This window comes from Myiozetetes cayanensis, unplaced genomic scaffold (genome assembly GCF_022539395.1).
Source record: "Myiozetetes cayanensis isolate MyiCay16 unplaced genomic scaffold, myiCay2020 scf30, whole genome shotgun sequence".
Classification (NCBI taxonomy): domain Eukaryota; kingdom Metazoa; phylum Chordata; class Aves; order Passeriformes; family Tyrannidae; genus Myiozetetes; species Myiozetetes cayanensis.
In genome coordinates this window covers 1,769,691-1,795,762 of record NW_026087522.1, presented here as the reverse complement: position 1 = coordinate 1,795,762, position 26,072 = coordinate 1,769,691, and the positions used below count along the sequence as shown (strand labels likewise).

Genomic DNA, 26,072 nt, shown 5'->3' with positions numbered 1-26,072 from the left:
TTTTTTCTTTTTTTTTTGGTGGTAAAAAAAAATTAAATTTAAGTGGTCACAGTGCAGGGGAGGGGGAAATTGGTCAGAATATACCAAAAATTAAATGGCCACAACAGAGGAAAAAGAAGATTGAAGTGGTCAAAATATAGCAAAATTAAAAATTAAAAATTAACAGCGGCCCTAACGCAGCAAGAAAATTAGCTAAATTTTTTCTTACATTGTGGTCACTTAATTCATTTTTTACCCATATGTTGTGGCCATTTAATTAATGTTTTAAAAATAGCCACATTAAACAAAAATTAAATTCATTAGGTGGCCAAAACACAGCAAAAAGATGAAATCATTAAGTGGTCAAATATAGTAAAATTTTACATCACTAAGTGGTCACAGAGTAGAAAAAAAAATTATTTCATTTCTTTGCTACATTCTGGTCACTTAATTAAATGGTCACAATATAAAAAAAATTTAATTAATACTTTCAGAGGGCCATAAGGTGGCAAACATTTAAATCGTTAAGGGAATATTATAAGGGGCTACAACGTAGGGAAAATCACGTTTATAATGCAGTGAATATTTTTAATTGAATCTGAAATATGGTGAAAATATTTATTAAATGGCTACAGCGTGGTAGAAATATTTGTTAAAATGGCTGCAATGTAACCAAAATATTTAGGAAATGACAAGTGTAGCAAACAATAAATAAATAAATAAATAAATTTAAAAGTGGTCTCAAGGTAGCAAAAAAATCAGAAGTGTGATTGTAGGAAAAGATGATTTAATGGCCACAATGTAGAGGGAAAAAAAATTAACAATAAATGGCCACGATGTAGGGGAAAAAAAGTTTATCCACACTCAGCCTTGCATGAAACCTCTGAAGCAACGGGAAAAAAAGGCTGGGAAGAGTCACCCCAATCCCAGTAAATTCCTTGAACGTGGAAGTTGGAGCAGGACTCACCTTCTCAGCCCAGGCGTAGCGGACGTGGGGGCTGCCCCAGTCCCGGCTGATCTGCCGCCGGTAGCCGTGGCACTTGGGGATGTAGGAGCAGGACACGTCCCCCACGTTGGGGTAGATCACTTCCAGATCCCCTCTGGAAAAGAGGGAAGGGCGTGCGAGGTGAGGATTTCCCAGGGGATGCCCCATCCCTGGAAGTGTCCAAGGCCAGGGCTGGGCAGGGCTTGGAGCAACCTGGGCTGTTGGAAGGTGTCCCTGCCCGTGGCAGGGGGTGGAACAAGAGGATCCTTAAGGTCCCTTCTGACCAAACCGTTCCAGGATTCTATGGAGTTTTCCCCAGGAAACATCCTGATTCTGTAAAAGCCATTTTTAAAGCCCCCCACGCAACAGGCCAGGGAACACCTGAGGTGTCCAGAAACAGCCCAGATTCCTGGGAAAACGGGATACTGGAATTACTGTCCCCGGGGGGTGACACTCTGGACACTGAGGGCAGCCCGTGATGGGATGTCCAGGGCTGGTGCAGGTGAGGAAGGACACAGAGCACCACTTACTTGCAGAACCCCTTGTCCGAGTCGTTGAGGGTCTGGAAGATGCAGGTTCGGGAAGTGTGGTTCCCCCGGACACCGGTGAGGAACAGGCTGAGAGCCACCAGCACGGCACTCAGGAGCCTCATCCTGCCCTGGGGGACAGAGGCACAGGCAGGGTCAGTCCCACAACCCCCACCGCACTCCAGTTCAGCTCCCAGCCCAAAACCAGCTCCAGGAAAACTCCTCACGCTCCGCTTTCCTCTCCGGCTCCACAACTTTTATCCCGGTTACCCCGCTGGCAAACAGCGAGCCCCCCAGAAAGGCCCTCCCCAACACCTCAGAGCACTCATTTCCACAAGGCTGGTGCATCATCAGCCTCCACGTGGCGCTGGGGATGTGCCCACGTGGTGACACAAGGCTCAGCACCACAGTGACACCTCACTCCGAGCCCAGGCAGCTCCAAGAGGGGACACAGCCCCTGTCTCCAGGTGCTGGCCCTGCTACTCTCCCTAACATGATGGAAAACTGGGATCAGGCTTGCTCATGGTCTATCCAAGGCCATCACCAAGGGACACACAACCAGTCACCACACCCTGACACCTCCCCCACCCCAGGCAGGGTCTCTGCAGGGGGAGCAGCCCCAGGGTTCACCCTGAACCCACCCACGCCCTCCAGCACCAGGGCAGAGCTCTTCCCGCACGAGGCCAGCCATGGACAGCCAGGTTTAAGCCATACAGAGCCTTGAGGATGAGGAGGGATGGGGTTTTATTCGCCCACCCGCCCTGCCAAGCCCAGCTCCAGCCCTCACCTCCCCAGGCCACACCAGCCTGCTGGACCCAGGGGCCAAAAGGGCCACCACGACCGGCCCTGCCCGAGCCACTTACCGGGGTCCCGGGGATGGCTGAGCGGCTCCGAGGCAGAGCCTGGAGGTTTGAGGTTGCCGTGGAGATGGTTTCCTTGGAAGGAAGGGAAGAAGGGACTGGGAACTGAAAGCAAAAAACCCCCCCCCCCGAGAGAAGAAGGGGCAGCTGTCGGTGCTCGAGGTCTGCCAACGGGTTTCAACCCCCCAACGGCCCCCAACGGACCCAACAGCTGTGGGGTCCTCACCGGCCCCAACCTCCCCCCCCTCCACACACCCCCCCTCAAACACTCTAGAAGCTCCCAAGCTGATTAGGAAGGACGTGACCCAAACATTCATTTGCCAGTCTCCTCCATTGCCTAATCAGTTGTGGATGAGGCACATGCAGAAATCCCCCAGCCAGTTGGGAATAGGGATTACACCACATACTGTATCATTACATAATGAGGCGCCGGCACGCAGAGCGAACACGAGCGAGGACCAGCAGCACTGTCATCCTGGGGAGAGAGAGAGAGAGAGGGAGGCACCAGGCTCCAACTAATTAGAAACATTAATGTATTGGGAATGGTCTGGAGGGTTTAGGGGCTAATGGCTCTGGTTCCCACGCTGCAGCCCCGTAATTAGAGCCCCGATCCCTGCAAACAGGCTCACGTGAGTAATGCCTTTCCCAGCCGAGTCAGGGGTGCTGGCTCACGTGAGTCAGGAGAGCCAGGGATGGGGCAGCCACAGCTTCTCTGGGCATCCTGAGCCAAGGCCTCACCACCCTCACAGGAAAGAATTTCTCCCCAGTATCCCATCCAGCCCTGCCCTCTGGCAGTGGGAAGCCATTCCCTGTGCCCTGTCCCTCCATCCCTTGTCCCAAATCCATCTCCATCTCTCCTGGAGCCCCTCTAGTCCCCTTGGCTCCTGCAGTCACTTGGCAGTGGCTACCTGGGGTAACCAGAGGTTCCCAAAACAAAGAGCAAAAGAGAAGTGGGATGCACTCTGAACAGGGATATTTTATTTCAGGGCTAGAGGCAGAGAAAAGCCCTTCACACAGAGGCCTTATCAGCCACTTCCACCTGGAGATCTCCTGAGGATTAGCACAAAATGGGTTTGCCAATAGACAAGGTGCAGAGGGATCCCCCAGGGACGCTTTGGAAGGAAAACCCCTGGGAGCAGCAATTTTGCAGCATCTCACACAGGATGAACTCTGGCTTTCTCTCCCTAATAAAAACCTTTTGCAGAGTAATTACGAAGATCTTATTTCCCCTGCTCGGGGAGACAGAGTGTGAGAGGCAGCAGGATAAAAGGCAGGGATAAAAATCCACGGGGAAGTGCTGCCAGAGCCAGACATCAGGTCCTGGGTGATGTTCCTGAGGGTCAGAGGGGCTCCTGAGGGGCAGGAAGCTGCTGGACTCTTTCCTTTCCAAAGCCATGCACCGAGCAAGGTGACTCTGAGCTGTCCCTGCCACAGCCCTGCCTGCACAAACGCTCCATTCCTGCAAAAGCAACACCAGGAATGGGTAATTTCCACTGGCATCATCCATCTCCTCGGCTCTGCCGGTGCCTGGAGCTCCAAGAGCTGGAGAGGAGCAAACAAAGAGCCTGCAAAGAGCAGCTTCCCCTTGGGAGAAGGATCCTCCCATGGGAAGACACGGATCCAGAGGCGTCAAAGCAGGGCTGGAGCATGAGCCAGGCTCCTCTCCCAGCAATCCCAGGGTGTTCCCTCTCCTGACTAAGCAGTGCAGGACTGCAGGAATCCTGTCTTTCCAGCTGGGAAGCCTCTGGTGTTGTGCTGTGGACGAGGCTCAGGCCTGGGGAAAAGGTGTTCAACCAGGATTTACCCCTGAAATGAAAGGGGGGGTGAGATGAGATAGGAGGAGATCCTGCCCTGCACCTGAAATCCTTCACACTTTTTCCTTGGCAAAGCCATTACTGAAAACCCCACACTTCCTGCTCTGGTTCTCCCAGCTTCCAGGAGGCTCCCAATATTTGGGAATCAAAATAAAGCTTTCAGAGGTGCCAAGTGCAAGATTGATTTGGTTAATCAATGATGTGAAGGCCAAGGAAGCAAAGCACTGCCTGTATCACCTCATTTGGGAGGAGATTATTTAAATATATACATAAAAAATATACATTGCATTGGTCCCAATATCAATTCATTTGGGAGGAGATTATTTAAATATGTACATAAAATATATATATTGCATTTGTATCCGCAGCAAACAGTTCTAAAAGCCACTGAAAAGCCTTTCACAGCTGGGCAAAACTAAGAATATAGGTCAGGAAATTATTTTCCCATTAATTTTAGGGATGAAAAGGCTCTCAGTAAAAGGCAACCACCTCAAGGCAGGGAAGGGAGGGAGAAGTCTGGGCCTTGTTTTAACAGCAACAAAGCACCCGTGAAAGCCAAAGCACCCGTGTGGGAGCCAAATTACACATGGGCTGATCCGTGGGGCCACGAATGGTGCTTGCAGAGGAAAAGACACTCTCCCACAGCCCCATAAGATGCTGCCAAGGTGCCAAAAATATTTCCCAGGGTGCACAGAGAGCCTTAGGACAAAAGTGGAGCCAAAAACACAAGTATTGGAGGAACCCCAAGGCCATCAGATGAATCTGATGGGCTCTCAAAGCTCCAACATGTGCAGAGCCTCCAGCTCTGCTGCAGTTTGTTTACTTAATCCCAGGGTTTTAATGCAAAGCAGGTGCTTCCAGATCAGAATCTCACTTTAGAGGGTCAGAAGAAAGCTGCTTTTGCTTCCGACACGGGCCAAGAACACATTGTTTGCAAGCTGTGCAACTTCCCACCCCATCCTGCAGCTTCCTGCCCGCTGCTGGTTCGAGATAAACCAGTGCAGGAGCGATTGTTTCATCTTCTCCCCCGTGGCAAAGGCAGTTTTCTTGGAATCCAAGCTTGCTTCCATCCCGTTCCATCAGGTGACCTCAGCTCTCCCCAGACAATGATTGCCTGCGGGGACAGGGAGGAGACGCCGATCCTGAGCTGCCCCAGTCCCGTGACACAGGAAGCCTGGCACTTGGAAGGTTGGGGGGGGTATTTCCTCCCAGAGTTTTAACTCACCACTGAAGCCATTTAAAAACTCTATCCCTTTCTTGCCAGAGAGCCAAAGCTCTTGGCAGTGAGGGTTTATTCTCCTTTTAGAGAGCAAAAGCATTTCTGAGTGATAAATATGCTCTTTTTACTCCCACTTGAGACCCCCAAGCATCAGTTCAGCTCAGCTCTTCCTTCAACATCCAGCATTTCCCTCTGATTTGGGAGAAAAATCCCAGTTCCAAGTGGCACCTCCCTGACTCAGTTTCCCCCTGGAAGTGCCACCACTGAGGGACCTGCGAGCAAAGCACCTGAAGAGCTCCTACAAACCAACTCCTCCAGGCTGAAAAAAAAACCAACTCACTGAAAAAAAAAGCAGTATTTACACTGTTGATACCAACCAGCAAGAGGGTAGAAAGCAAAGGACTTGGCAGAGCCTCGGTGGCCAGGGGAATTCCCTCAATCTTGGCCTTGCAGGAAGCCCATTTTTCAGCCCTTTATTCCATAGCAATCAGAAAAGGAAACAGAAAACCACATCCTCTCTCTCCATTCATAACCTGCTGCACCTCCACTCGTGCCCTGGCCTTGCTGGGCCTCTTATCTCCCCTCTCCACAGGTTGCCCTCACATTTCCCTCCTTGCACGGCCAACAACTTCATTCCCTGCTCCAACTGAAGGACCTCAAGGTCACCTTCACCTTGTCCCAGCCAACCCTCAGGGCAAGAGCTTTGTGAGCTCAAAAAACCCGTTTATCCCAGGACAGCCCGTAAATTTGCATCTGCACTGATTTGTGGGGCTGAGTCTCCTCCTTGGAGAATTTTAAGTGGATTTAAGGGATGGGGCAGCGTCTGTCTGGTGCCACGCTGGGGTCAGGGGTTAAAGACCCCAGATCATAAAGGGTTCAATAGCTGAGCCTGGATTTTTGTGTCTTTACAGCATTAACAAGATTCTGAGGCAAAACACAGAGTGAGGGGGTTGTATTTATCCCCACACTTTCCCCCAGCCTTCCCCCTGTGGGCCTGCAGGTTGGAACAGCAGAGCTCTGCATTGTGCAGAGCACCAGGTGCAGATCCCTGGTGCAGCCTGGCAGATTAGCACAGAAGGATTTTTGGCTTTTCTCTTTATACCTGCCAGAGATCCAGCCCTGAACTCCCCCCACCACACACCCCCTTCTCCTGCCCCATTTTCCTGGCAGGAAGCTGTGTCTGGTCAGGCTGGATTAAACATCACTGTCACAGTGGGAAGGTCATGAGTGGCTGAAGGGGAAGGGTCAGAGACCCAAAAAGAAGGGGTTGGACCCGCAGCATCCACCTCCTGCAGCACCCTCTGAGCAGGAATCTCTGTGGGATCAGGGAGAGGACGCTTTTTACCTTCAAGCTCCTCACAACAGAAGGTGCCAGTGCAGCACCAACCAACCACCAGCACAGAGCCAAGGCTGCTGTGACCCCCAAAAACCTTCCTTGGCACCAGGGCACCAGCCCCCCTCCCTCTGCCTCAGCTGTGCATCACAGGAGCCCTCGGGAGAGGAGGAATACGCGATATTTTCCAGGCGCCGAGCACACAAGCAGGGTACAGTCCCCTGAGCCTGGCAGCAGCCCACAGAGCCACCCCCACGCTGCATCACACGGGGAATCACCCCTTCTCCTGCCGGCCCCATCCCAAACCTCAGCTCCAGCAGCACCACGAGCGGGGGGGACACATCCCATCCCCTGCAGCATCTGACAGCACCCCCAGCCCGGCACGGGGGGGGCCACCCGCCTCCCAAAACCCCCGTGGGCGCCCTCCCCACCGGTGAACTCCTCTCCCAGAGCAGCATCTGGCACCCTGGAGCGGTTGGCACGTTCGGGGAGGTCACCGGGAGGACGCAGGGCCCGGGGGAGGTGACCTTGGTGGCAGCCGGCCGGTCCCACGCTGCTGGACGTGCAGCGTTGCACAACCAACACCTGGCAGAGCCCACCGTGCCTCGGCAGGTACCTTGTGACTGCTCCTGCCGGAGCTGCGGCTCCTTCTGGGGAAGGTCTTCTATTTTGGGAAGAATGTTTTCACTTGGCCTATATTAAGCACATTCATTTCGCAGTCACAAGGCAGGCGCAGGAGCGGTGCGGGAGCCTCTCCTCCTCCAGCAGCTCCCTCAGCCTGGCAGATCCCGGCTCCCAGCGGTGCTGGCACACGCAGCCCAGCCCGCTGCTCACCGGGACGCTGCCAAATCGAATCCCGCTCGCATTCCTTCCCATCCGCACCGGCGGAACTGCTCGGCACCTCTTTAGATTCCTGGCTCAAATTCCAACCCCCCCGCCCCCGATCCTATCCCGCTCCTGGAGACGGGAAAAGCCACTGAGCGTTGCTGCAACAGCGACACGCGACAGCAGCGCGGAGGGAAAGCGTTGAGAAACCCTCAGGTGTGGCCTCCGCTCCCCAGGGAAGCTGTGTGGGCAGGGTACGACAGCGGGATTGGGTTAGGGAAGGGTCAGCCAGGCTTTTCCACCTTTTACCCCTCCACACACACACACGCTCTTTCTCCGGGACACTCCAGCCCCGGTGAGGAGGTGGATCTCTGCCCCGTGCCTCGTGGACGCTCTAATTGTGATTACAGCCCTTCGGGGAATGACAGCGGAAAAAAAAAAATAAATAAATAAACAAACGCCTCCTCCAGGTCTCGGGGCCCGGCTGGATGAGGCTCGTGGGAAAGCCCTGGGGCAGCGGGTTAATGAGGAGCTGCGGATGAGGAAGGAGCATCCTCTGCTCTGACTCAGGTGGGGCTCAGCCCGGCCCCACGAGCCGCCCCGGCCAGGGGTGATGGGCAGGGCAGGACCCCCTCGGCTTGGCCCCCCATCCTGCTGCTCCCCCCACCCCCCTTGCCAGCTGGGCTTGGGGACCTGCGTGGAATTTAGGCCGGCTGGGCAGAGATGGCTATAAATAGCATCGTTTCAGATTCAGCCTGCTCATCCCCCCTTCAGTCTCTGGGTTATTTTCTCCCTCTTTCCACAGCTCTCTGCAGGCTGGGATGAAGTGGAAGCACAGGCTGGACCCTCCCTTAAGTCACACAGGGAAAACAGGGAGACAGAACAGTTAAATTGGTTCAAATCCCCGCTGTTGATGCACTTATACCAGATTAACCTTTGCATCAATAGACTCCCAAATCACACTAAACTGGCTTAACCCTTCCCTAAATGGGTTTAACTGGTTTGCAGCAGGGGTTTGTACAGGTTTAACGAGCTCAGCTGAGTCCCAGCTCCTTGCAGAGACCAGCCCCAGGCCCCCCCCAAAACTGCTCTGTGGGCTGGAAGGAGTGGGGGTAACTCCCCTGAGCATGGATATCATGTCCAGAGGGTTCTCCCAGCCCCCAGTCGTTTTTCCCAGCCCCTTGGCACCCTGGCCTAGGAGGTGACCCGAAAACGCCCCTTATTTCCAGCTCCCCACACCAGCAGGGTTACAAAGGCCCTGCCCTGACACCCCAACAAACCAACCTGCTGCAAAGTGAGAGAAAACAGCCTGGCACCCCCAACGCAGCCAGCAGCTCCCCCCCTTTCCCACCTACCCCTCCTTACAGCAGCAGTATCCCCGGTGCCGGAGGAGCCAGCAGTGGAGGGGAGCCCGTGCCCAGCCGGGTCTGGCACAGCCCCAGCCCAGGACCAGCTTCTTGGCAGGGCTGAGCCCTGGACCCGGCTCAGAGGCTGAGCAAAAGCTGAGACCCCACCCCGGGCGACCCTCCCAGCAGGGAGAGAGCGATTTTGGGACATCAGGGCCATTTGCAGATGCTCCAAGCAGCACAGGGGGCAAAGCAGCTGCAAACGAGCCATCGCTCCGGGCGGGGAACGTTTTCTTTGCTCTGTGACCCAGCAAAAGGGGAGCTTTTAAGTACCTGCCGCAGAATTAGGCATAAAACCCCCCCCTCAGTTCCCTTCGTAACTAGAGCCGGAGCAAGTGGCTGTGCCCCCAGAGGGGACAGAACATACTGGAGGTGTGAGTAAGCCCCGGTGCCAGCCCCGCTCCGCGGCAGAGGCGCCCGGGGCGCAGCAAGCGCCTCAATTAGGAGGTGAGGTGAGGCAAGACCTGGCCCGAGCGCCCCGTGTGTGCCGAGCAGCACGTTCTCCCGCTCTTATCAGCTCCATCGGTACCCGCAGCCAGCATTTCTGCGGCCGCGCTCCCGTCCCTCGGAGCAGAGCAGCCAAAACGGAGCCTTTCCAGCACGAGGGCCTCCTCCTGGGTCCTTCAAAGCCCACCAGCCACCTGCAGCTCAGCAGCCCGTCAGCTCCCTCCTTTCCCATTGAGTCACAGGCTGTTCCCACTGATTCAGCCACCTCTCCTTTCCGTGGCCCGTGGCCATTTCCCCGGTCCCCTGGTTCCCATTGACTCACTGCTCCAAAGCTCACCCTCCCTTTTCCACTCCCGTCCTGGTCATCTCTGGTCACCTGGACTCACCGTGCCCTGGGATCTGCCTGCCTTCCCACAGCACCACGCTGGCAGCATCCCTGGGGAGCCGTGAGGAGCATCCCAGTGCAGGACCCACACAGGTTGGGCAGCTCCAAAAACAAAACACCTCAAAACCTGGTCAGAAGTACCATTCCCAAGCCCCAAAGCTACAAGGGAGCACCCTTTTCCAGGAGCAAAGGATTCCTCCCTGTTCCTCACCCTGGTTGGCATCTTCTGCTGTGTTTTCTTCCAGGGACCACGGGAAAAAAAATAACAAACGCTTTGCAGAACTTAAGATGTAATCAGTGCCTCAAGCATATTCCTTCACACTTCCCATCCATCCCTCCATCCTGGAACCATCCCACGGGTTGGTTTACTCCGGCTGCAATACAGGAAGCACTTAGGAACGAGTCTGGAAAGACTTGGGAAGCGCAGGGCGGGTGGATTTTGGGGAGCAAGGGAGATGCAGGCCCCGGCGCGTGCCGCGCCGCCGGCGCACCCAGAGCGGCTCCGGAGTGGAAAATTCCTGCCCCGCTGAGCTCGGATTGTGGTCCAACAGGTTTCAGTCCCAGCCCCTTTCCTTGTGTCAGTGCAAAAACTCATCCCTAGGGCATTTGTTTGGATCACATGGGCGAGCGTATAAAAATGGGTCCTACCTGTCCGGGCCAGTTAGCACCTGGAAAGGGAAGGCGGCTGCTGGAGAGGAGGGAAGAGCCGCGGGACGGGACGGCGCAGGGCCGGTGCACACAGGTAACCACGGGGCAGATCTACCCCCCGGAGCAGATCTACCCCCTCCTCATTTCTCCCCAGGGATTTGCCAGGGCTGCTCCTGGGATGGCGAGGCTGGGGGGGGTGGTTCTCCACCGGGAAGTTATGGAGGGGGGGTGTAGAGGTGTGTGGGATTTGGGGGTTGGGAAGTGGGTGGGAGAGGGGCTGGTTCATGCACAGGAGGAGCTCTGAGTGTCCCCGAGGCTGTTTCCAGCCCCCGGGGTGATGCAGACCCTCCAGCCCCTCGTTCCGTCATGGTCCCTTTGCTGCCCTTTGAGCTGTCGGGATTTGGGGTGTCCGACCCCAAGAGGCTCCTCTGGTTGTGCTGGTGGCCCTCAGGGCTTAACAAGTGGCCCGTGGGTAGCGAGGTGGGTGCTCAGGCGGAGCCACGGGTGACACCAAGCCGTGGGGGCACAGAGCTTCCAGCGTGGGACAGATCCACCCTCCTCTCTGCTCCCGGGGAGCAGCGCGGATCGAACCAGAGGCTCTCTCCCGTTCCAATAAGGGGTGTTGATGTCTCCTGGCAGGTCGTCAGGACGTCCCTGCAGCCACCAAGGGCTGGTGTCACCGCCCTCCCCGAGGCTCCTGCCAAGGCAGGGTGACGGGCGGTGCTGCCGCCGCTTCCTCCGGCCGGGAGCCGTTAGGGTAGGAAGTGGTTTTGGGGATTTGGGAGCTGTTTCGCAAGCAAGGGTACAAGGCGAGGCCGCCCTCCCTCAGGCCAGGACTTGCAGCCGGGCTCTGTGATGATGGAAGAGGGTGATTTTCCCACTCCAGGGGCTCCTGGCCTGCTCCCAGTGCTGCCTGACACCCCGTGTTCCCTCTTTTCCAGCCGTTCCTTCCCTCCCTCACCCCAACAGGAGCTCTGGGATCCCCACGAATTTTCTCCCCCCACCCAGCATCGCTTCTTCCCCTTCTTCTGCTCTCCATCCCTTCTTGGAGACAGTTGCTTAGAAACAGACTCCTCGTTCTTTGATGTTTTAATTCAGTTGTGGTGGTTTTTTTTAAACGGGGGAGAGCAGTGGGGGTGAAAGGAGATGGCAGGACCGGGATGTGCTGGGGAGCAGAGTGGGGAGGAGGGCCCAGGAAACAGCTGACACCTAGGGAAAGGTCTAAAACAAGCAAACCCAGCATTTCTCCTCCCGTTAGGAGACATGCAGCCCCCCCAGACCTCACACCACGCTCTGTTCCGGGACCCCACGAGGGTCCCATTTTCCCCCTTCTCATTGACCATCAGTGCCCAGGCACCCACCCCCCACCCACAGCAGCTCCCTGGCTGCAATGTGAGAATGAATTCCCTGGGGGGAAGCTGCTCGGAGAGTTATTTTCCTTCTCTGCTGAAGAGCCCAGGCTGGTTGGCAACATAATCCGCCTATTTTTTTGTGCAAGAGAACCAGGAGAAAAGGGAAACAGAGAAGCCACAGGATGCACCGTTATAAGAGGAACTTTCCCCAAATAGAAGCTTTTCACAGCTTTTTCACGAGGCGTCAGCAGCTCTTAATACCGTATGAAACTGTGAATGCTGCATGAGGCAGCCGGGCCGGTGGGAGCCTGTCAGTGCTCCGGGCTGCAGCTGCAGCCTCTCCCAGATTGTGGGGCCGGCCCTGCACCCCAAAACCCTGCCGAGATGTCAGGAAGAGGCAGCTGGAGGAGCAGCCTCAGCTGTGATTCCACCTCAGCGGCGTTTCCTGCACCCACCAGGGTGGTAAACCCAACATATCCCAGCTGGAGGGCTCAGAAATCCCGCACACGAGGGCCAGGAGCTTGGATTTTGCCCTGACCTGGTTTTCAAGCTGCGAAAGATCCTTCTGGAGAGCCCCAAATGTTCATTAGCTCAGCGCTGGGGCGAAGGGAGGCTGTGCTTGTGTAATAAGTCGCATTTTACAGGAGTACACGGCTCCTTCTGGGTTTAAATATTTATAAGCTGAGCGCTGAATCCCTGAAGTTGTGCAGTGGTGTCGATGGCGGGGTGACTTGTCACCCTGGGGAGGATCAGGTGGCTGATTCCAGGGCTGGGAGACAGGATCCAGGTGGGCAGCTGGGCCACAGTGAATTTCCAGAGCACCCCAATCTCCTGGCTCGGGGACAGACCCTTCTGCTCTGTCAGAACAGGGGATGAGAGGTGCAAAAATGTTCTTTTTCACTTGTTTTAGACCTCTCCTTCTGGTATCAGCTGTTTCCTGGGGCTCTCCTCTCCGGCCTGCTCCCCACCAGTGTGTTGGCACATCCCAGTGGGCCATCTCCAGTGGTGCAGGGTCCCTTTGTCCCCACTCTTGCCCCATTAGGGTTGGGGTCTGCCATTTTTGCAAAGTGCTGGTTGAAGATTTCTCCTTCTTCCTGGCTCCCAGTGGATATCAAACCCACAAACCTCATTTTTTTCTGACCTGGCACCTCCCTCCCTGGCTGCTGATGGGGCTGGGCAGCCCACAAAGACGCCTCTGGCAGCTGCCCTTAGCAAGGAGATCCCAGGAAGGAAAAAAAAAAATGGAGATTTTGGGTTTTCAGAGCAGCAAAACGGAGGATTGACCCTTATTGCTCCTCCTGGTGAATCCATGGAAGGACCCAGCGCCGTGGTGGTTCCCTGGAACCCAATTCCCAGGAGGAGCCAGGCGTGAGCCTTGCCAGGAGCAGAGCCCAGGCTGGACTCTGCTCCAGCCTGACGTGGGCAGGCACTGCTGATGCAGTGACAGGGGAAGGAGGGACAGCCCTGCTGCCCTGCCTGGCTCCAGAGCTCCTGGGAGGGGAGCCTTGGGCAATCCAAACATGCTGGAGGGCTTGCTGCTCTGCTGGCCACCCCAGGGTACCCGTGCCCACAGGGAAGGCCCTTAGCCCAAGGGTAAGGTGCTTGGAGCAGGGGTGGGAACTGGGGGACCCCTGGGGCCGAGGGGAGGTTGTGACTGTGAATCCTGCAGTGCTGGGGCTGTGTGTGCCTGTTGCACAGATCTGTTTATTCAGACTGCTCTGCACGGTGAAATGGGGTGGCACAAGAGGAGGGCAGACCTGGCAGTGAGACATAGGGACGGTGAGAAGAGGAGGGACAGCTCTGTCCCCACACTGGGACACTTCTTGGCGAGGACTTGCCCTTCCCAAAGGCTCCCTGTCCCCAGGGTCACGGGGTGACACTGTGCAGAGGGACGGGGTGGCTTTAGGGTCTGAGTCCGTGTTTGGAGCTGTTTTTACAGATCCTTTCTGCCCTCTCCTTTCAGAATCTGCCAAGAGAAAGAGATGGAAAGCCAAGGGAAAGGCAGACCCGCCGGGAAGATGACTGCCATGGCTCACAGCCTGTAAGTACCCTCCTCCCCTGAGCTGTCACCTCCAGCCTCCCCACTCCAGCACTTTTCCTCCAGCCACTTTCTCCAGGGGACTTTGCTCTTTGCTCCCCTCTGACGCACTTCACTGTGATGCCTCTTTCTCCCATGGATAAGAAGGAAAACTCTGCTTAGGGCATAGCTCAGCTTGAGTTGGGGGTCAGGGAAGGGGGAGCACTGGTGGGGGCAGAGCAGGGAAAGCTCCAGAGGTTGCAGAGCATTTTCTGGCTGCTCCAAGGAGTAAAAGGGTTTGGATTTGGATTCCTGCATCCTGACCCTCAGCAAGGCTGGGCAGGGGCCTGGCAGCACCTGGGAGGGGTGGAAACGCCCCATGGGCATTAAATTAGAGAGTCATAAAGTTTACTGGGGAGGGCACGGCTGGAGCAATGTCTGCTCATGTCCTGGGGGCCTGGGGAGCAGCAGAGGAGGCAGGAGGACGCTGTGGGGTGAAAAGGGGTGCTTGGTACCAGCAGTGTGAGCTCCCTGGGGTGACCCCCAGCGCTCAGCCCTCGGGTTTGGAGCTCTTTGCCTGCCTGGGAGGGAGGGTGATTACAGAGCTGGACAGATGGGAGGCCCTGGGGACGAGTGCAAGAGGCTTAAACCAGAGAGAGAGATGGGAGCAGGGAGGAAACAGCCTTTTAATCACAGCCCTGGCAGAGACAGCAGTGCTGAGGGAGGGGAGATCTCACCTGGCAGCTGTGCCATGCCATGCCATGCCATGCCATGCCATGCCATGCCATGCCATGCTGTGGGCTGGCTTGTTGCAGCAAAGTCAGCTGAGACTCGTGTTCCTCCTCCCACGGAGCAGGGGGGCTGTGAGTAGCATCCACGTGCTCCACAGATGCTCCCCAGCCCTTTTCCCTGCCTGGTGCCCTCCCCAGGTGCCTCCAGCCACCGGCTCTCTCTTCCCGGGAAACCCTTCTCCCGGGAAAAGGGGCCGGTTCGAGCTACGCAGCCCCGGCGTGTTTCGCCTGCGAGTGACAATTGTGCTTTTGTTTTGCCTGGCTGGGAGGAGGAGGGCAGTCTGCAATTTGGCTGCCCTGAAAGCTGCCGGGAACCCTTTCTGCCACAATTAAGCACCTGCTACAAAGAGAGCAAATAAGCCAAATCATGCGGCTGGCAAACAAGCTCTACGTGTTCCTTCCCCGTGACCCACTCCAAGAAGCAGAGGGAGAGCCCCGGGCTGCGGCTCTGGCTGCTCGCAGCTCCCGTTGCAGGGAGGGGGGGATTAAATAGCTCTGCGTGGAGCCAAAAAGCTCCGCCGCCCGCTCGCGGTCCCGGCGTGGGCACAGGAGGCAGCGCCGCGAGCTGCGTGTGCCATCTCCAAAGCCTACAGGGCTTCTCCCTCCCTAAATTAGCGGCTCCATCTCCTTCTGCTATGGAGAGGCAGATCCCCGTCCTGCGCGTTAGGTGAGGCGGGGGGGGGCGCTGGCCGGGCTGGGGAGGGGGGGAAGCTGCGGGGAGAAGGTGCGAGGTGAGGGGAGCGCTGCGCTTCGACGCCCGGGGTTGATGCGGCGCCGCATCAGCGTCGGGGCGGCCGGAGCGGCTGATCCGAGCGGGGAAGGAAGGAAGGAAGGAAGGAAGGGATCAGGCCGCTCCTAAGGGAGGGGGGAGAGCCCAGCGTGGCTCAGCGGAGCGGAGAAGGCAGGCGAAAGGCTCGGGAAGGGATGGCGAGGATCACATGATGCGGATATTGCGGGGTCAGAGCAGCGGGGCCGGAGCGCTCGGCGCCTTCCCGGCAGCCGCGCTGCGAAGATGACTCGGAGTTTTTTTTTTGGTTGTTTCTTTTATGCCCTGCGGGGTTCAGATTTAGGGGGGGCTGAGGGGGATGCCCCCAGGGTGAGGAGGGGCGCTGCAATAAGTAGGATAAAAAGGCAGGAGTGCAGCGTGTGGCCTGTGCTTGGAGAGCGTGGATGGATGGATGGAGCAGCTTTGCTCCCCCCCTTCCCACTCTGGGAGAACCGGCCCTGAAAGGGTTTTGGGGGTGGTCTGAGGGGTTGTGAGGGGTCTCCTCTGGCACAGCCCCAACCACAGCCGGGCTTTTGGCTGGGGAGCACCACCAGGACCCCTCATGGCCCGGCTGGGAGCTGGCAGCCCTGTGCGTGCCCCATGAAACATGGGGAGGGGGAAAGGTGCTCAGAGTGGGGGGCAGGAGGGGGTGCACTCCTTCCCCGGATCAGGACTGGGGGCTGAGGGGAGGGAAGGATGCAGAGGAAGGGTGGAGGGGAGATGCAGGGGGAGGATGAGGGTGTCATCACCCTCCCACCACCACCCCTATGGATGTCGCAGATGATGGAAGGTGTGGGGGAGGGGTAAGGGTACAGTGGGGGTCTCATGCAAGGTGGGAGGGATAGAAATCCATACAGTGGTGGACTAGGGGCCAGGACATGGGGCAGGATGGGTTCCCATGGAAGTCCGGATTTGGGGGGGGGGGCACAACGGAGTCCCCTGCGAGGGAGGGTAAGGCAGGATGGGGGTCCCATGGAAGTCAGGATTAGGTGGTGGTGGTGAGTGTCACGATAGAACCTCCTGCTGAAGGACGGTAGGGCAGGACGGGGGTCCCAAACGCGGCAGGACGCGCCCGCATCCCCCCCCCTCCATCCCCAGGACACCCCCAATGTCTCCCTCAGCCAATGGGCGGTGTCGGGGGAGGGGTCCGGGGCGGGGCTCCGGCGGGGGCCGCTTGTTTTTTGTGAATGAAAGGCGGGGCGGCCGCGACTGCAGCGCGCAGGGCAGCGCGCAGCGCTCCGCGCAGCAGGGCCGGGACCGGCGCAGGGGGGATCCGCGCAGCGCAGCGGGCCGCGGATGCGGAGATCGGGGCGGCCCGGCCGCCGCCATGGGCCCCCGCGCCCCCGGCCCTGAGCCGCGCAGCGCGGCCCCGAGCCGTGCCCCGCCGAGCCGCGCAACCTGCGCCGTGGCCATGTCCGGAGGGGCGAGCCCGGCCCCGGCCCCTGGGAGCCGCCGCTTCGTCTGTGTTGGTGTAAGTACCGCCAGGGGAGGGGGAAGGAGGGCGATAAAAACCACCCCGAGCGCTTCCGCCCCGCGTCTCCCGCTCCGCCTCCGCGCATCCTGCCCGGCCCGGCCCGGTGCGGGGCGCGGGGGGCAGCGAGGGCCCGGCCCCTTCGCCCTGCACCCGCCGCCGCCTGGCAGTGCCCCGCACCCCGGGCCGGGCTCTCCGTGCACCCCCGAGACCCCTTGCGATGCCCCGCACCCCTGATCCCCGGGTGCTTCCCGTCCGTCCCCTTTGCAATGCCCCACGCCCGCTCCCGATGCTCTCCAGCCCCCTTGCGATGCCCCGCACCCGCGATCCGGGTGCTCCGAGCACCCTGGCCTTGCGATGCCCGCACCCGATTTGGCTGCTCCGAGCACCCCTGAGCCCCCTTGCAATGCCCCGCACCCCCGATTTGGCTGCTCCGAGCACCCCTGAGCCCCCTTGCAGTGCCCCGCACCCCCGATTTGGCTGCTCCCAGCACTTCTGAGACCCCTTGCGATGCCCCGCACGCCCGGCCTGGCTCCTCCCCAGACCCTTTGCAATGCCCCGCACCCGCAGTCCGGGTGCTCCGTCGTCCCTTTCCAAAGCCCCCGCATCCCGTTGCCGGTTCTCCCCGACCCCTTTGCAGTGTTCCTGCTGCTCCCCGGCCCCTTCCACAGCCCCGCACCCCAAATCCCAGTGCCCCCCACCCCCGCCCGCCGCATCCCCCGGCCCCGGCCGTGCTGCAGCCCCGCTCGGGGCCCCGCTCCCGCACCGCCTCCCGCACCGCCTCCCGCCGGCCTCCACAGCCCCGGCTGCCTCCGGGCCCCGTTTCTCCCGCACCCCGCGGCTGCCGGGGAGGTTCACGGGAGGTGCCGCGTTATTTTTGAGCATCGCTGCCGTTTTGGGGCAGTTCCCCCACCCCTCCCCTCACCGGTTTGGGGGGTTCTCCTGCCCTGGCGAGGTGCGGGATGGAGGATTTTTAGCCGGGGAGTTGCTAAGCGACGGCTCCCGGGGTGATGGTGCAGTTGCCTTGGCAACCACAGGCTGGGAGCCTGGAAGGAGCAATTTTGGGGGTCTCCTTGGGGAAGGGTGGGTGTGAATTGGGTGCCTGTGGTTTGGGTGGGGGGCTGCTGGCCAGAGCAGCCCTGCTCCCCGGGGAAGAGCTTTTCCTTAGGGGGGAACTCCGACATCTTGGCATCTCAGGTTGTTTCTTGCTCTCCGGTGGGTTTTGGAGACATCCCTGGGAGAGAGGGGATGGTGAGGAAGGCGGGGAGGGGGCTGCAGCTGAAATTGCCCCTGTGAAAGCCTCAGCCCCTCCTGGGGTGGTTTTGTGGGTGGGGGGCTGTGAGCCCCCCCTGTGGGGCCAACAGAGCTCCCCAGTGTGTTTGTGCTTTCCCGAGAACCCCCATTTTGTGCCCATTGCTGTCCCACCATCCCCCTCCTCATCGCGGGCACTGATCCCGGTAGGACTCAGCCCCGAATTCCCCCAGGGCACCAGACTTTCCCGGCAGGCTCCCAAGTCCCCTGCACTCGGCTGGGGGTGGGCCGAGCTCCCCATCCGAACTGCCAACCGCGGTTGTCATTCCACGTGCCTTCCCCCACCTTCCAAATGAGCTCAGCCGACTTGGGAGCACGGCTGGGCCTAAAAATAACCACAGCGAAGGTCCCTGAGCACTAACCACCCCCCCCCCAACACACACACCCCTGGAGATCTCCTGGATCTCCTGGTCCTACGGAGCAAAGCTGATCCCCGGGAGCAGCAGGGGACTGGGAACAGCAGTGGAGGGATGGGAATGGATTTTGAGGGGGGCTAATGGGGAAGGGGACCACCTGCCTTGATTCCTTCTGAGCATGCTGAGCACAAGGAGGCTGCTGTTCCTGGTTTTCAGTGCCCTCTGGGATGCATTCCCTGCATCCCAAAGGGTGGAACGCGGGCGACAACTACTCGGAGAAGTTCTGCCTTGGGGACCAGCGCCCGCTGGCACCCGAAGCAACCTGGGATTTGTGCCACCTGCCTTTGCCTGCACCTGCCCACGGGGCCCGTGGCTCAATCCCACGCTGTGCTGAGCCCTCCCCCGTGCCGCTGGTGTGTCCAGGTGTGCCCGGGAGGGGGAGGAGGTGCACGGAGGGAGGGAGGTGCTAACATTGGGAAGTCCTTGCCGGGCTCCGGGAGCCGCTGCCGTGGTCCCGCGTGCAGGGCTCGGTTGCCACGGTTACCGGGTATTTTCGCTCACTGCGCCGGTGGTTTATTATAGAAGCTCAGGAGGCTGGTGCCAGGAGGGAGCGACAAGGGGGAAGAGATCTGCGGCTTTGGGGAGTTCAGAGCCGTTGGGATGTGGGGCTTTTTTTTTTTTGTCCATCTCCCCCTTTCCCTCGACCTCCTCCATGTCAAACCCTGCCGTGATGAGTTAATCCTGGCTGGTTTGGACTCTGAGGTGTGAACGGGCAAAGGATGGCACACCTGGGTTGCTTCACACCATCCTCAGGGCACCCATGGCACCAACCTCCCTCTCGGGGGGGTTGGGGTCACACCTGCTCCTGTGTGATGCTGGGAGCCTTCCCCATCCTGATGGCTGCTGAGCCTCTGGGAAACATGAGAAGTTTCTTCTCTGCTGGTCTTAGCTGGGAGCAAATACCTGCTCTGGGAATGGGGTGGGGAAAGAGGGGCAGGTCAGTGTGCCCGCCCCCCGAGACCGGCAGTGCCCGCGTGTGAACTCGCTCGGGCAGATCTGGAAGCTTCGCCTGTGAACGCTGGAGAAGGAGAAAAGGAAAAGGAGGGAGGGAGGGGGGAAAAGAAAAAAAAAAAAAAAAGAAGCCTCATCTCACATGAACAAGCATGAGCCGGAGAGCAGGAGGGAGGAGGGCGGACTCGAGCGCAGGGCATGTGTCTGACGGCACAGCAACGCACGCTGCCACGAGAACATGAAATTTTAAAGGGGCCTGGCGGGGAGTGTGAGCCAGGGAGGGCTGGGCGGCTGCTGCAGAGCTCCTCTGGGCTGGGAGGGAGCGAGAGTATCCCTTTGTCCCCCTCCGGCATCCTGACCCGTCTGCAGACAGCCCTCCCGGCGTGTCCTGGGTGCATCTGCCAACGCCACCCCCTCCCCGCTCCCCCCTGCAGGTCCCAATTAATGGATTCTGACATGGATTATGAGAGGCCAAACGTAGAAACTATCAAGTGCGTCGTGGTCGGGGACAACGCGGTGGGCAAGACCCGACTCATCTGCGCCCGCGCCTGCAACGCCACGCTGACCCAGTACCAGCTCCTCGCCACCCACGTGCCCACGGTGTGGGCCATCGACCAGTACCGCGTCTGCCAGGAGGTGAGGGCTGCTCATGGATACCCCTCGGGGTGACCCCGAGGAGGTGGAGAGCTGTGAATTGCTCCTCCGTGCGCTGCTTGAGCTGGACGGTGTTTCCGTTTTCCCGCAGGTGCTGGAGCGCTCCCGGGATGTGGTAGACGATGTCAGCGTCTCCTTGCGGCTCTGGGACACCTTTGGTGACCACCACAAGGACAGGCGCTTTGCCTACGGCAGGTAGGGAGAGGGCAGAGCCGGGCAGGGCAGGGAGGGAAGGGCGGAGCCGAGGCGCGGGGAGCTGGACCCTGACCCCGCTCTCCCCTCGCAGGTCCGACGTCGTGGTCCTGTGCTTCTCCATCGCCAACCCCAACTCCCTGCACCACGTGAAGACCATGTGGTACCCGGAGATCAAGCACTTCTGCCCCCGCGCGCCCGTCATCCTGGTGGGCTGCCAGCTCGACCTGCGCTACGCCGACCTGGAGGCCGTCAACCGGGCGCGGCGCCCCTTGGCCAGGTGGGACCCCCGGGGCCCTGGAGGTGCCCTTGTCCTGCTCGACTCTTTCCCCTCCTCTGAAGGGTTCCTTACCTCCCCTGTTTTTCAGGCCGATCAAACCTAACGAGATCCTGCCCCCGGAGAAGGGGAGGGAGGTCGCCAAGGAGCTGGGGATCCCCTACTACGAGACGAGCGTGGTGGCCCAGTTTGGCGTCAAGGACGTCTTCGACAACGCCATCCGCGCCGCCCTCATCTCCCGCCGCCACCTGCAGTTCTGGAAGTCCCACCTCCGCAACGTGCAGAGGCCTCTTCTCCAAGCCCCCTTCCTGCCCCCCAAGCCCCCTCCACCCATCATCATCGTCCCGGACCCCCCTTCCAACAACGAGGAGCGTCCAGCCCACCTCTTGGAGGACCCCCTGTGCGCGGACGTCATCCTGGTGCTGCAAGAGAAGATCAAAATCTACGCACACAAGATCTACCTCTCCACCTCCTCCTCCAAGTTCTACGACCTGTTCCTCATGGACCTGAGCGAGGAGGACCAGCAGGGCGCCGCGGGGCACGGCTTCGGGGTGGCCGTCACCGCGGCCGCCGAGCGGATGCTGCACCAGGAGGAGAGGCACCACGGGCGGGATTTCCTCCTCAGGGCCGCCAGCTTCGATATCTGCGAGAGCACCGAGGAGGCCGGCTCCGGCCAGCGCAAACCGTGCCTTAGAGCCTCCACCAGTGACGGCATCCTGCGGGGCAACCGCTACGAGAACGGCGAGCGCGGGCTGCGGCGGGGCAGGAACCTCTCCTCGTGGAGCCGGGCTTTCACCAGCATCCAGGAGGAGATGGCCGAAGACCCGCTGACCTACAAGTCCAAGCTGATGGTGGTGGTGAAGATGGACGCTTCCATCCAGCCGGGCCCCTTCCGGGCCGTGCTGAAGTACCTGTACACGGGGGAGCTGGATGAGAACGAGCGGGACCTCATGCACATCGCCCACATCGCCGAGCTGCTGGAGGTCTTCGACCTCCGGATGATGGTGGCCAACATCCTCAACAACGAGGCGTTCATGAACCAGGAGATCACCAAAGCCTTCCACGTCCGGAGGACCAACCGGGTGAAGGAATGCCTGGCCAAGGGGACTTTCTCGGGTACGACTGCAGGGACCCTGTTCCCCCGTGGGGGGCTCTGAGGGGTGGATGGGGGGCTCCTGGGTTTGCCCTGCGTGTGAGCGGCCGTGCCGTGGGTCAGCAGGTGTTTGCTCTCCTCTCCCGGGATTTTCACACTTCGCTTTTCTGGGACCTTTTACTGCTGCTTTTTTTCCCAAGAAAGTGAGTGTAGGGGCCCTTCCCCAGGGTTTCCTGCTCCCAGCCCGTCCGGCACCTCTGTTTATTTATGGAAGCGCAGCAAAGGCGACTTCCTTCCCTCCCAGCTCAGATTTTTCTCTGGGTCATCTGATTTATCAGGAGCAAGTGCCCTTAGCAGAATTTCCCCAGCTTTCCCCTGAGCACCACGGGCCACCAGCACGGGGTGACATCCCAGGGGGATGTGAATGTCCCAGCCTCCCTCCGGCTGGATTTGTTTCGTGAAGATTCATCCTAATGTGGTCAGGCTGTCACTGTGAGGGGACAGCTGTGTCCTGGCCCATGGCACACCCCTGGGAGAAGCTATGGAGAGCAGAGGAGTGGGGGCAGGAGCTCCCCAGCGTCCTTCCCAGTTCTCCAAGGACTCAAACGTGGGCGAGATGTTTGCTTCCTTGGTTTGCCCTTTGCTTTTAAATGTGTTGTGGAATGACCTGGGAAAATCTCTCAGAGCAGCCTGAGCACTGCTGGGGCTCAGGGAAGCCCTCTGAGCTGGTGGGGGAAGCTGGAAAAAAGGATGGAGATTTTCAAAGGAAAAATATAGGATGTGCCAGACTCCACCCCTTTCCTGGTGCAAGACACTTTGTGGCAGGGGGTGGCTGAGCCACGGGTGATGGAGGCAGCCCCGGTAGCATCGCTCTGCTTGTCCCCAGATGTCACCTTCGTGCTGGATGACGGTGCTATCAGTGCCCACAAGCCCCTGCTCATCTCCAGCTGCGACTGGATGGCCGCGATGTTCGGTGGCCCCTTCGTGGAGAGCTCCACCAACGAGGTGAGGAGGGGTCCTGGGGTTGTCCTGGGAGACAGGTGGGCACGGCCAGGAGGTGACACCACATATGTGTGTGTGTGTGTGTGTATCTCACAGGTGGCACTTCCTCACACCAGCAAGAGCTGCATGCGGGCGGTGCTGGAGTACCTGTACACGGGGCAGTTCAGCTCCAGCCCCGACCTCGACGACATGAAGCTCATCATCCTCGCCAACCGCCTCTGCCTGCCGCACCTGGTGGCTCTCACAGGTGAGCCTAGGGGGGCTGCAGCAGGGCAGTGACCCCGCTGTCCCCAAGCTGGGTGTCCCCCTGCCCCAGCCTCCCTGTGACCCCGTGTGTGTCCCCCAACAGAGCAGTACACGGTCACCGGCTTGATGGAGGCGGCCCAGATGATGGTGGACATCGACGGGGATGTGCTCGTGTTCCTGGAGCTGGCTCAGGTAGGACAGAACCCCGGTGCTGGCAGGGCTGGGGAGGCACGAGGTGCTGGGTGGTGACACACACAGGGGTCTGGCGGCTCTGGGTGTGGGGGTGGGTGATACTGCCCTGGCAAGGGGACAAGCGGGGTCTTGGCTGTCGGTGGAGAAATAGGGGGAATCCCTCCTGCTGGTCCACACTTGGGGTCTCTGACGTGGGGCTCCATCTCCTGCAGTTCCACTGCGCCTACCAGCTCGCCGACTGGTGCCTCCATCACATCTGCACCAACTACAACAACGTCTGCCGCAAGTTCCCCCGGGACATGAAGGCCATGTCGGGAGGTCAGTGGGAGCCAGGGTGGGATGACAAGGGGGGGTCTTGGTGGTCCTGGCACTGCCCTCACCCCCCTGCTCCCCCCAACCATCTCCCTGCAGAGAACCAGGAGTACTTCGAGAAGCACCGCTGGCCGCCGGTGTGGTACCTGAAGGAGGAGGATCACTACCAGCGGGCGAAGAAGGAGCGGGAGAAGGAAGACTACCTCCACCTCAAACGGCAGCCCAAGAGGCGGTGGCTCTTCTGGAACGCCTCCTCCTCCCCTTCTTCCTCTCCTTCGTCGTCGGCAGCCACAGCCTCCTCTTCGTCCTCCTCCTCCTCCTCCTCGGCTGTGGTTTGAAAGCCCGTCCTTGCCCTGGCTCCAGCATCCCTGGGAGGAGACGGGGAGGAGGAGGAGGAGGAGGAGGAGGAGGAGGAAGCAGGGGGTGACCTGCCCCAGCGCCAGGCGTGCAGCGGACGCCGCGGGCCAAAGCCCCCGAGGAGATTGGTGGCCACGGGGGTCTGTCCCTGTTGGGGGGGCTCAGGGCCAGCCCCTGGTGCTCCTGGAGCCCTGCTCTCCCCGCACCGCCGTGCCAGCGCCGCAGGACTGGCAGAGCCCGAGCAGCAGGAGAAACTCATGTTTACAGGAGCACGAGGGCTGTGTTGTGCTTTTGTTTTGGATTTTTCTTTTTTTTGTTGTTGTTGTTTTGTTTGTTTGGAACATCGGCAGCATGAGGAAGGAGAAGAAGAAGAAGAAACGCATCCCGCTTCCACTTTGATTTGTAACCAGAAGCTGTTGGGATATGGTTTGTGTGTCTGATGGCACCTGGACATCTGTGGGGGTCCTGCCACCCCCTTTGACTCACAGCAGGGTCAGGCACAGTGCAGGGGATCCTGGTCCCCATGTGCCTCCAGGCACTGCAGCATATTCCCCTACAAGTGGGGTCTGTCCCTAATTCAGGGCGTGGAGGGGACTGGAGTCCTCTCCTCCCCATTCTTTTTGTTTTAAAAGGAAAACTTAAAGCAAAAAAAAAAAAAACAAAAAACAACCCGATCCCAAACCCACTCCCCCAACCTGCCACACCAGAAACCAACCCCAGGCCCTCGGCTTGGGCTTTTAGCCTGGAATAAATGGTATTTTCAAAGCCCGGCGTGGTCCCTGTGTGTTTGGGAGGGAGCGCCTGGACACAGCACCTCCTTGTGCCCTGCTTGGGGTGACACCAGCACCCCCCTTCCAGCGCTCCTGGGATGGACAGGGACAGGACAGCACTGCAGGATCCATCCATCGAAACCCCTGGTACAAGGAGAGAGAGGTGGCTTTCCCATCAGACTAACTCTGCGTGTCCCACCTGTGTCCCTGCAGGTCCACAGCCCCAGGGCTTTGCAGGGCAGGCCAGGAAGGACCCAAACCCTCCGCTCGCCCTCCCCAGCTGGGATGGGGAAGGAGCACATAGGGATGCTCCCGGTGTGTCCCCTCCCACTCCACCTTGCTCCTCTTCCCAGCTGGCCTCCCAGAGCACCTTGGAGCCTCTCATTTCCGCATGCTCCCCCCTCGGCCGTGGATGCAGGAGCGAGGTGGCAGCTCCAGCGAGCTCACCCCGGGTGTTCTCACCCTCTGCAGCCCCAGCGAGCAGGTAGGACCACAAGTTTCTTTCCCTTTCCTCTCGGGGCGCCCGGTCCTGCGTGCCTCCCCCAGGCCAGGCTCCCGTGTCCCAGCCCTCCATCCTGCATGTGCCTGGCTCTGCAGGAGCTCCCTGCCCAGGTTTGCATGCTCAGCAGGCACGAGGGGGCTGCCCAGGACAGGCCCTTGAGCATGAACCCTCCTGGCAGGGCACTGAGAGCTCCCGCTTTTTGCACCTGCCCCAGCGCTGCTGATAAACCCCGACTGCAGTGCAGGGGCTGGTGGGCAGCCCCAGGGGCTTTTTTTGGGGCCAGCAGAGCCCTCTTCTCACTTAAAGCACTGCATGGATTTGCCACACAGCTATTGCAGCACACAGAGCCCTGGCTGGGTGGAGCCGGAGCAGCTCCGGCCCCGGGGTCAGCCCCGGGGTCCCACCCCCTGCACGAGGGACAGACTTCACCCTCCTATCCTTGCAGGGAGCAAAGAGCACAGGACTCATGGTGTAGGGGTAAAGGCAGAGGCCAGGTTGGCTGCTGAGGGCTTTTTCCCCTGGCAGAAGCGTCGCTGGCAGGGAGCGTTCCCAGTGGGATGCACGAATTCCATGGGCTGGGTCCTTGGCACCACAGGGAGCAGCTGCTGAGCATCTGGTCCAGCTCCTTTGGTGCCCACTGAAACCCTGGCAGAGCACGGGGTGTGTGGGGGGAGGGAGGGAAATAAAACCAGACGAGAAATCAGGAGGATTTTTTTTTTTTTTTTTTTAAAAAAAAGTTAATTCTTCCTTCATAAAGAGAAATGTAAAAACTGGATATAAACAAACTGGCTGGGCCAGAGCTCTGTATAAACACACACAACCATGCATACCAAAATACCAATATTTTTATATTAACTTTTAAGTTAACATGTAAACAGTTGGTAAATAAATACATAAATACACAACTCCTGCTTGTGTCCACGTGGTTTTTTCAGTGGCACTGAGCAGGGGAGAAGGAGTGGGAGCAGGAGG

General features: G+C 59.0%; 2 protein-coding genes across 6 annotated transcripts in view; one reads left to right on the top strand and one right to left on the bottom strand.

Annotated features, from left to right (window-relative positions):
* PEBP4 (phosphatidylethanolamine binding protein 4) overlaps positions 1–17,798 on the bottom strand; it is a 79,422-nt gene extending 61,624 nt beyond the window's left edge. The window contains exons 1-5 of one of the 4 annotated variants that reach the window (XM_050325849.1): positions 17,751–17,798; positions 2,759–2,826; positions 2,355–2,456; positions 1,495–1,622; positions 947–1,079 (exon numbers count right to left, since the gene is read on the bottom strand). In XM_050325849.1, coding sequence (XP_050181806.1) covers positions 947–1,079; positions 1,495–1,616 — 255 coding nt within the window. In that variant the 5' untranslated portion in view covers positions 1,617–1,622; positions 2,355–2,456; positions 2,759–2,826; positions 17,751–17,798. Of the gene's footprint in view, positions 1–946; positions 1,080–1,494; positions 1,623–2,354; positions 2,457–2,758; positions 2,827–7,333; positions 7,445–7,551; positions 7,609–9,991; positions 10,019–17,750 lie in introns of those variants that run through there. The other 3 variants (XM_050325847.1, XM_050325846.1, XM_050325848.1) reach the window with 3 other exon arrangements.
* RHOBTB2 (Rho related BTB domain containing 2) lies at positions 15,118–26,005 on the top strand. 2 transcript variants are annotated; one of them, XM_050325830.1, is made up of 10 exons: positions 15,118–15,255; positions 19,938–20,139; positions 20,249–20,352; positions 20,444–20,629; positions 20,718–21,742; positions 22,606–22,724; positions 22,818–22,968; positions 23,071–23,159; positions 23,372–23,477; positions 23,571–26,005. In XM_050325830.1, exons 1-10 carry the CDS (start codon positions 15,224–15,226, stop codon positions 23,807–23,809), a joined length of 2,253 nt encoding a protein of 750 aa, XP_050181787.1. In that variant the 5' UTR covers positions 15,118–15,223; the 3' UTR covers positions 23,810–26,005. The 2 variants fall into 2 exon arrangements, with proteins under 2 accessions (XP_050181787.1, XP_050181786.1); XM_050325829.1 differs by lacking the exon at positions 15,118–15,255 and adding an exon at positions 16,656–16,825.
* The last annotated feature ends 67 nt before the right edge of the window (positions 26,006–26,072 follow it).

What these genes read in the sequence shown, in the direction of transcription:
- RHOBTB2 (XM_050325830.1), top strand. Translation starts at nt 15,224, where the DNA reads ATGGAGAGGCAGATCCCCGTCCTGCGCGTTAG. An exon ending in AGTACCGCGTCTGCCAGGAG is followed by an intron (nt 20,140 to 20,248) that starts GTGAGGGCTGCT and finishes GTTTTCCCGCAG; the next exon opens with GTGCTGGAGCGCTCCCGGGA. An exon ending in GCGCGGCGCCCCTTGGCCAG is followed by an intron (nt 20,630 to 20,717) that starts GTGGGACCCCCG and finishes CCTGTTTTTCAG; the next exon opens with GCCGATCAAACCTAACGAGA.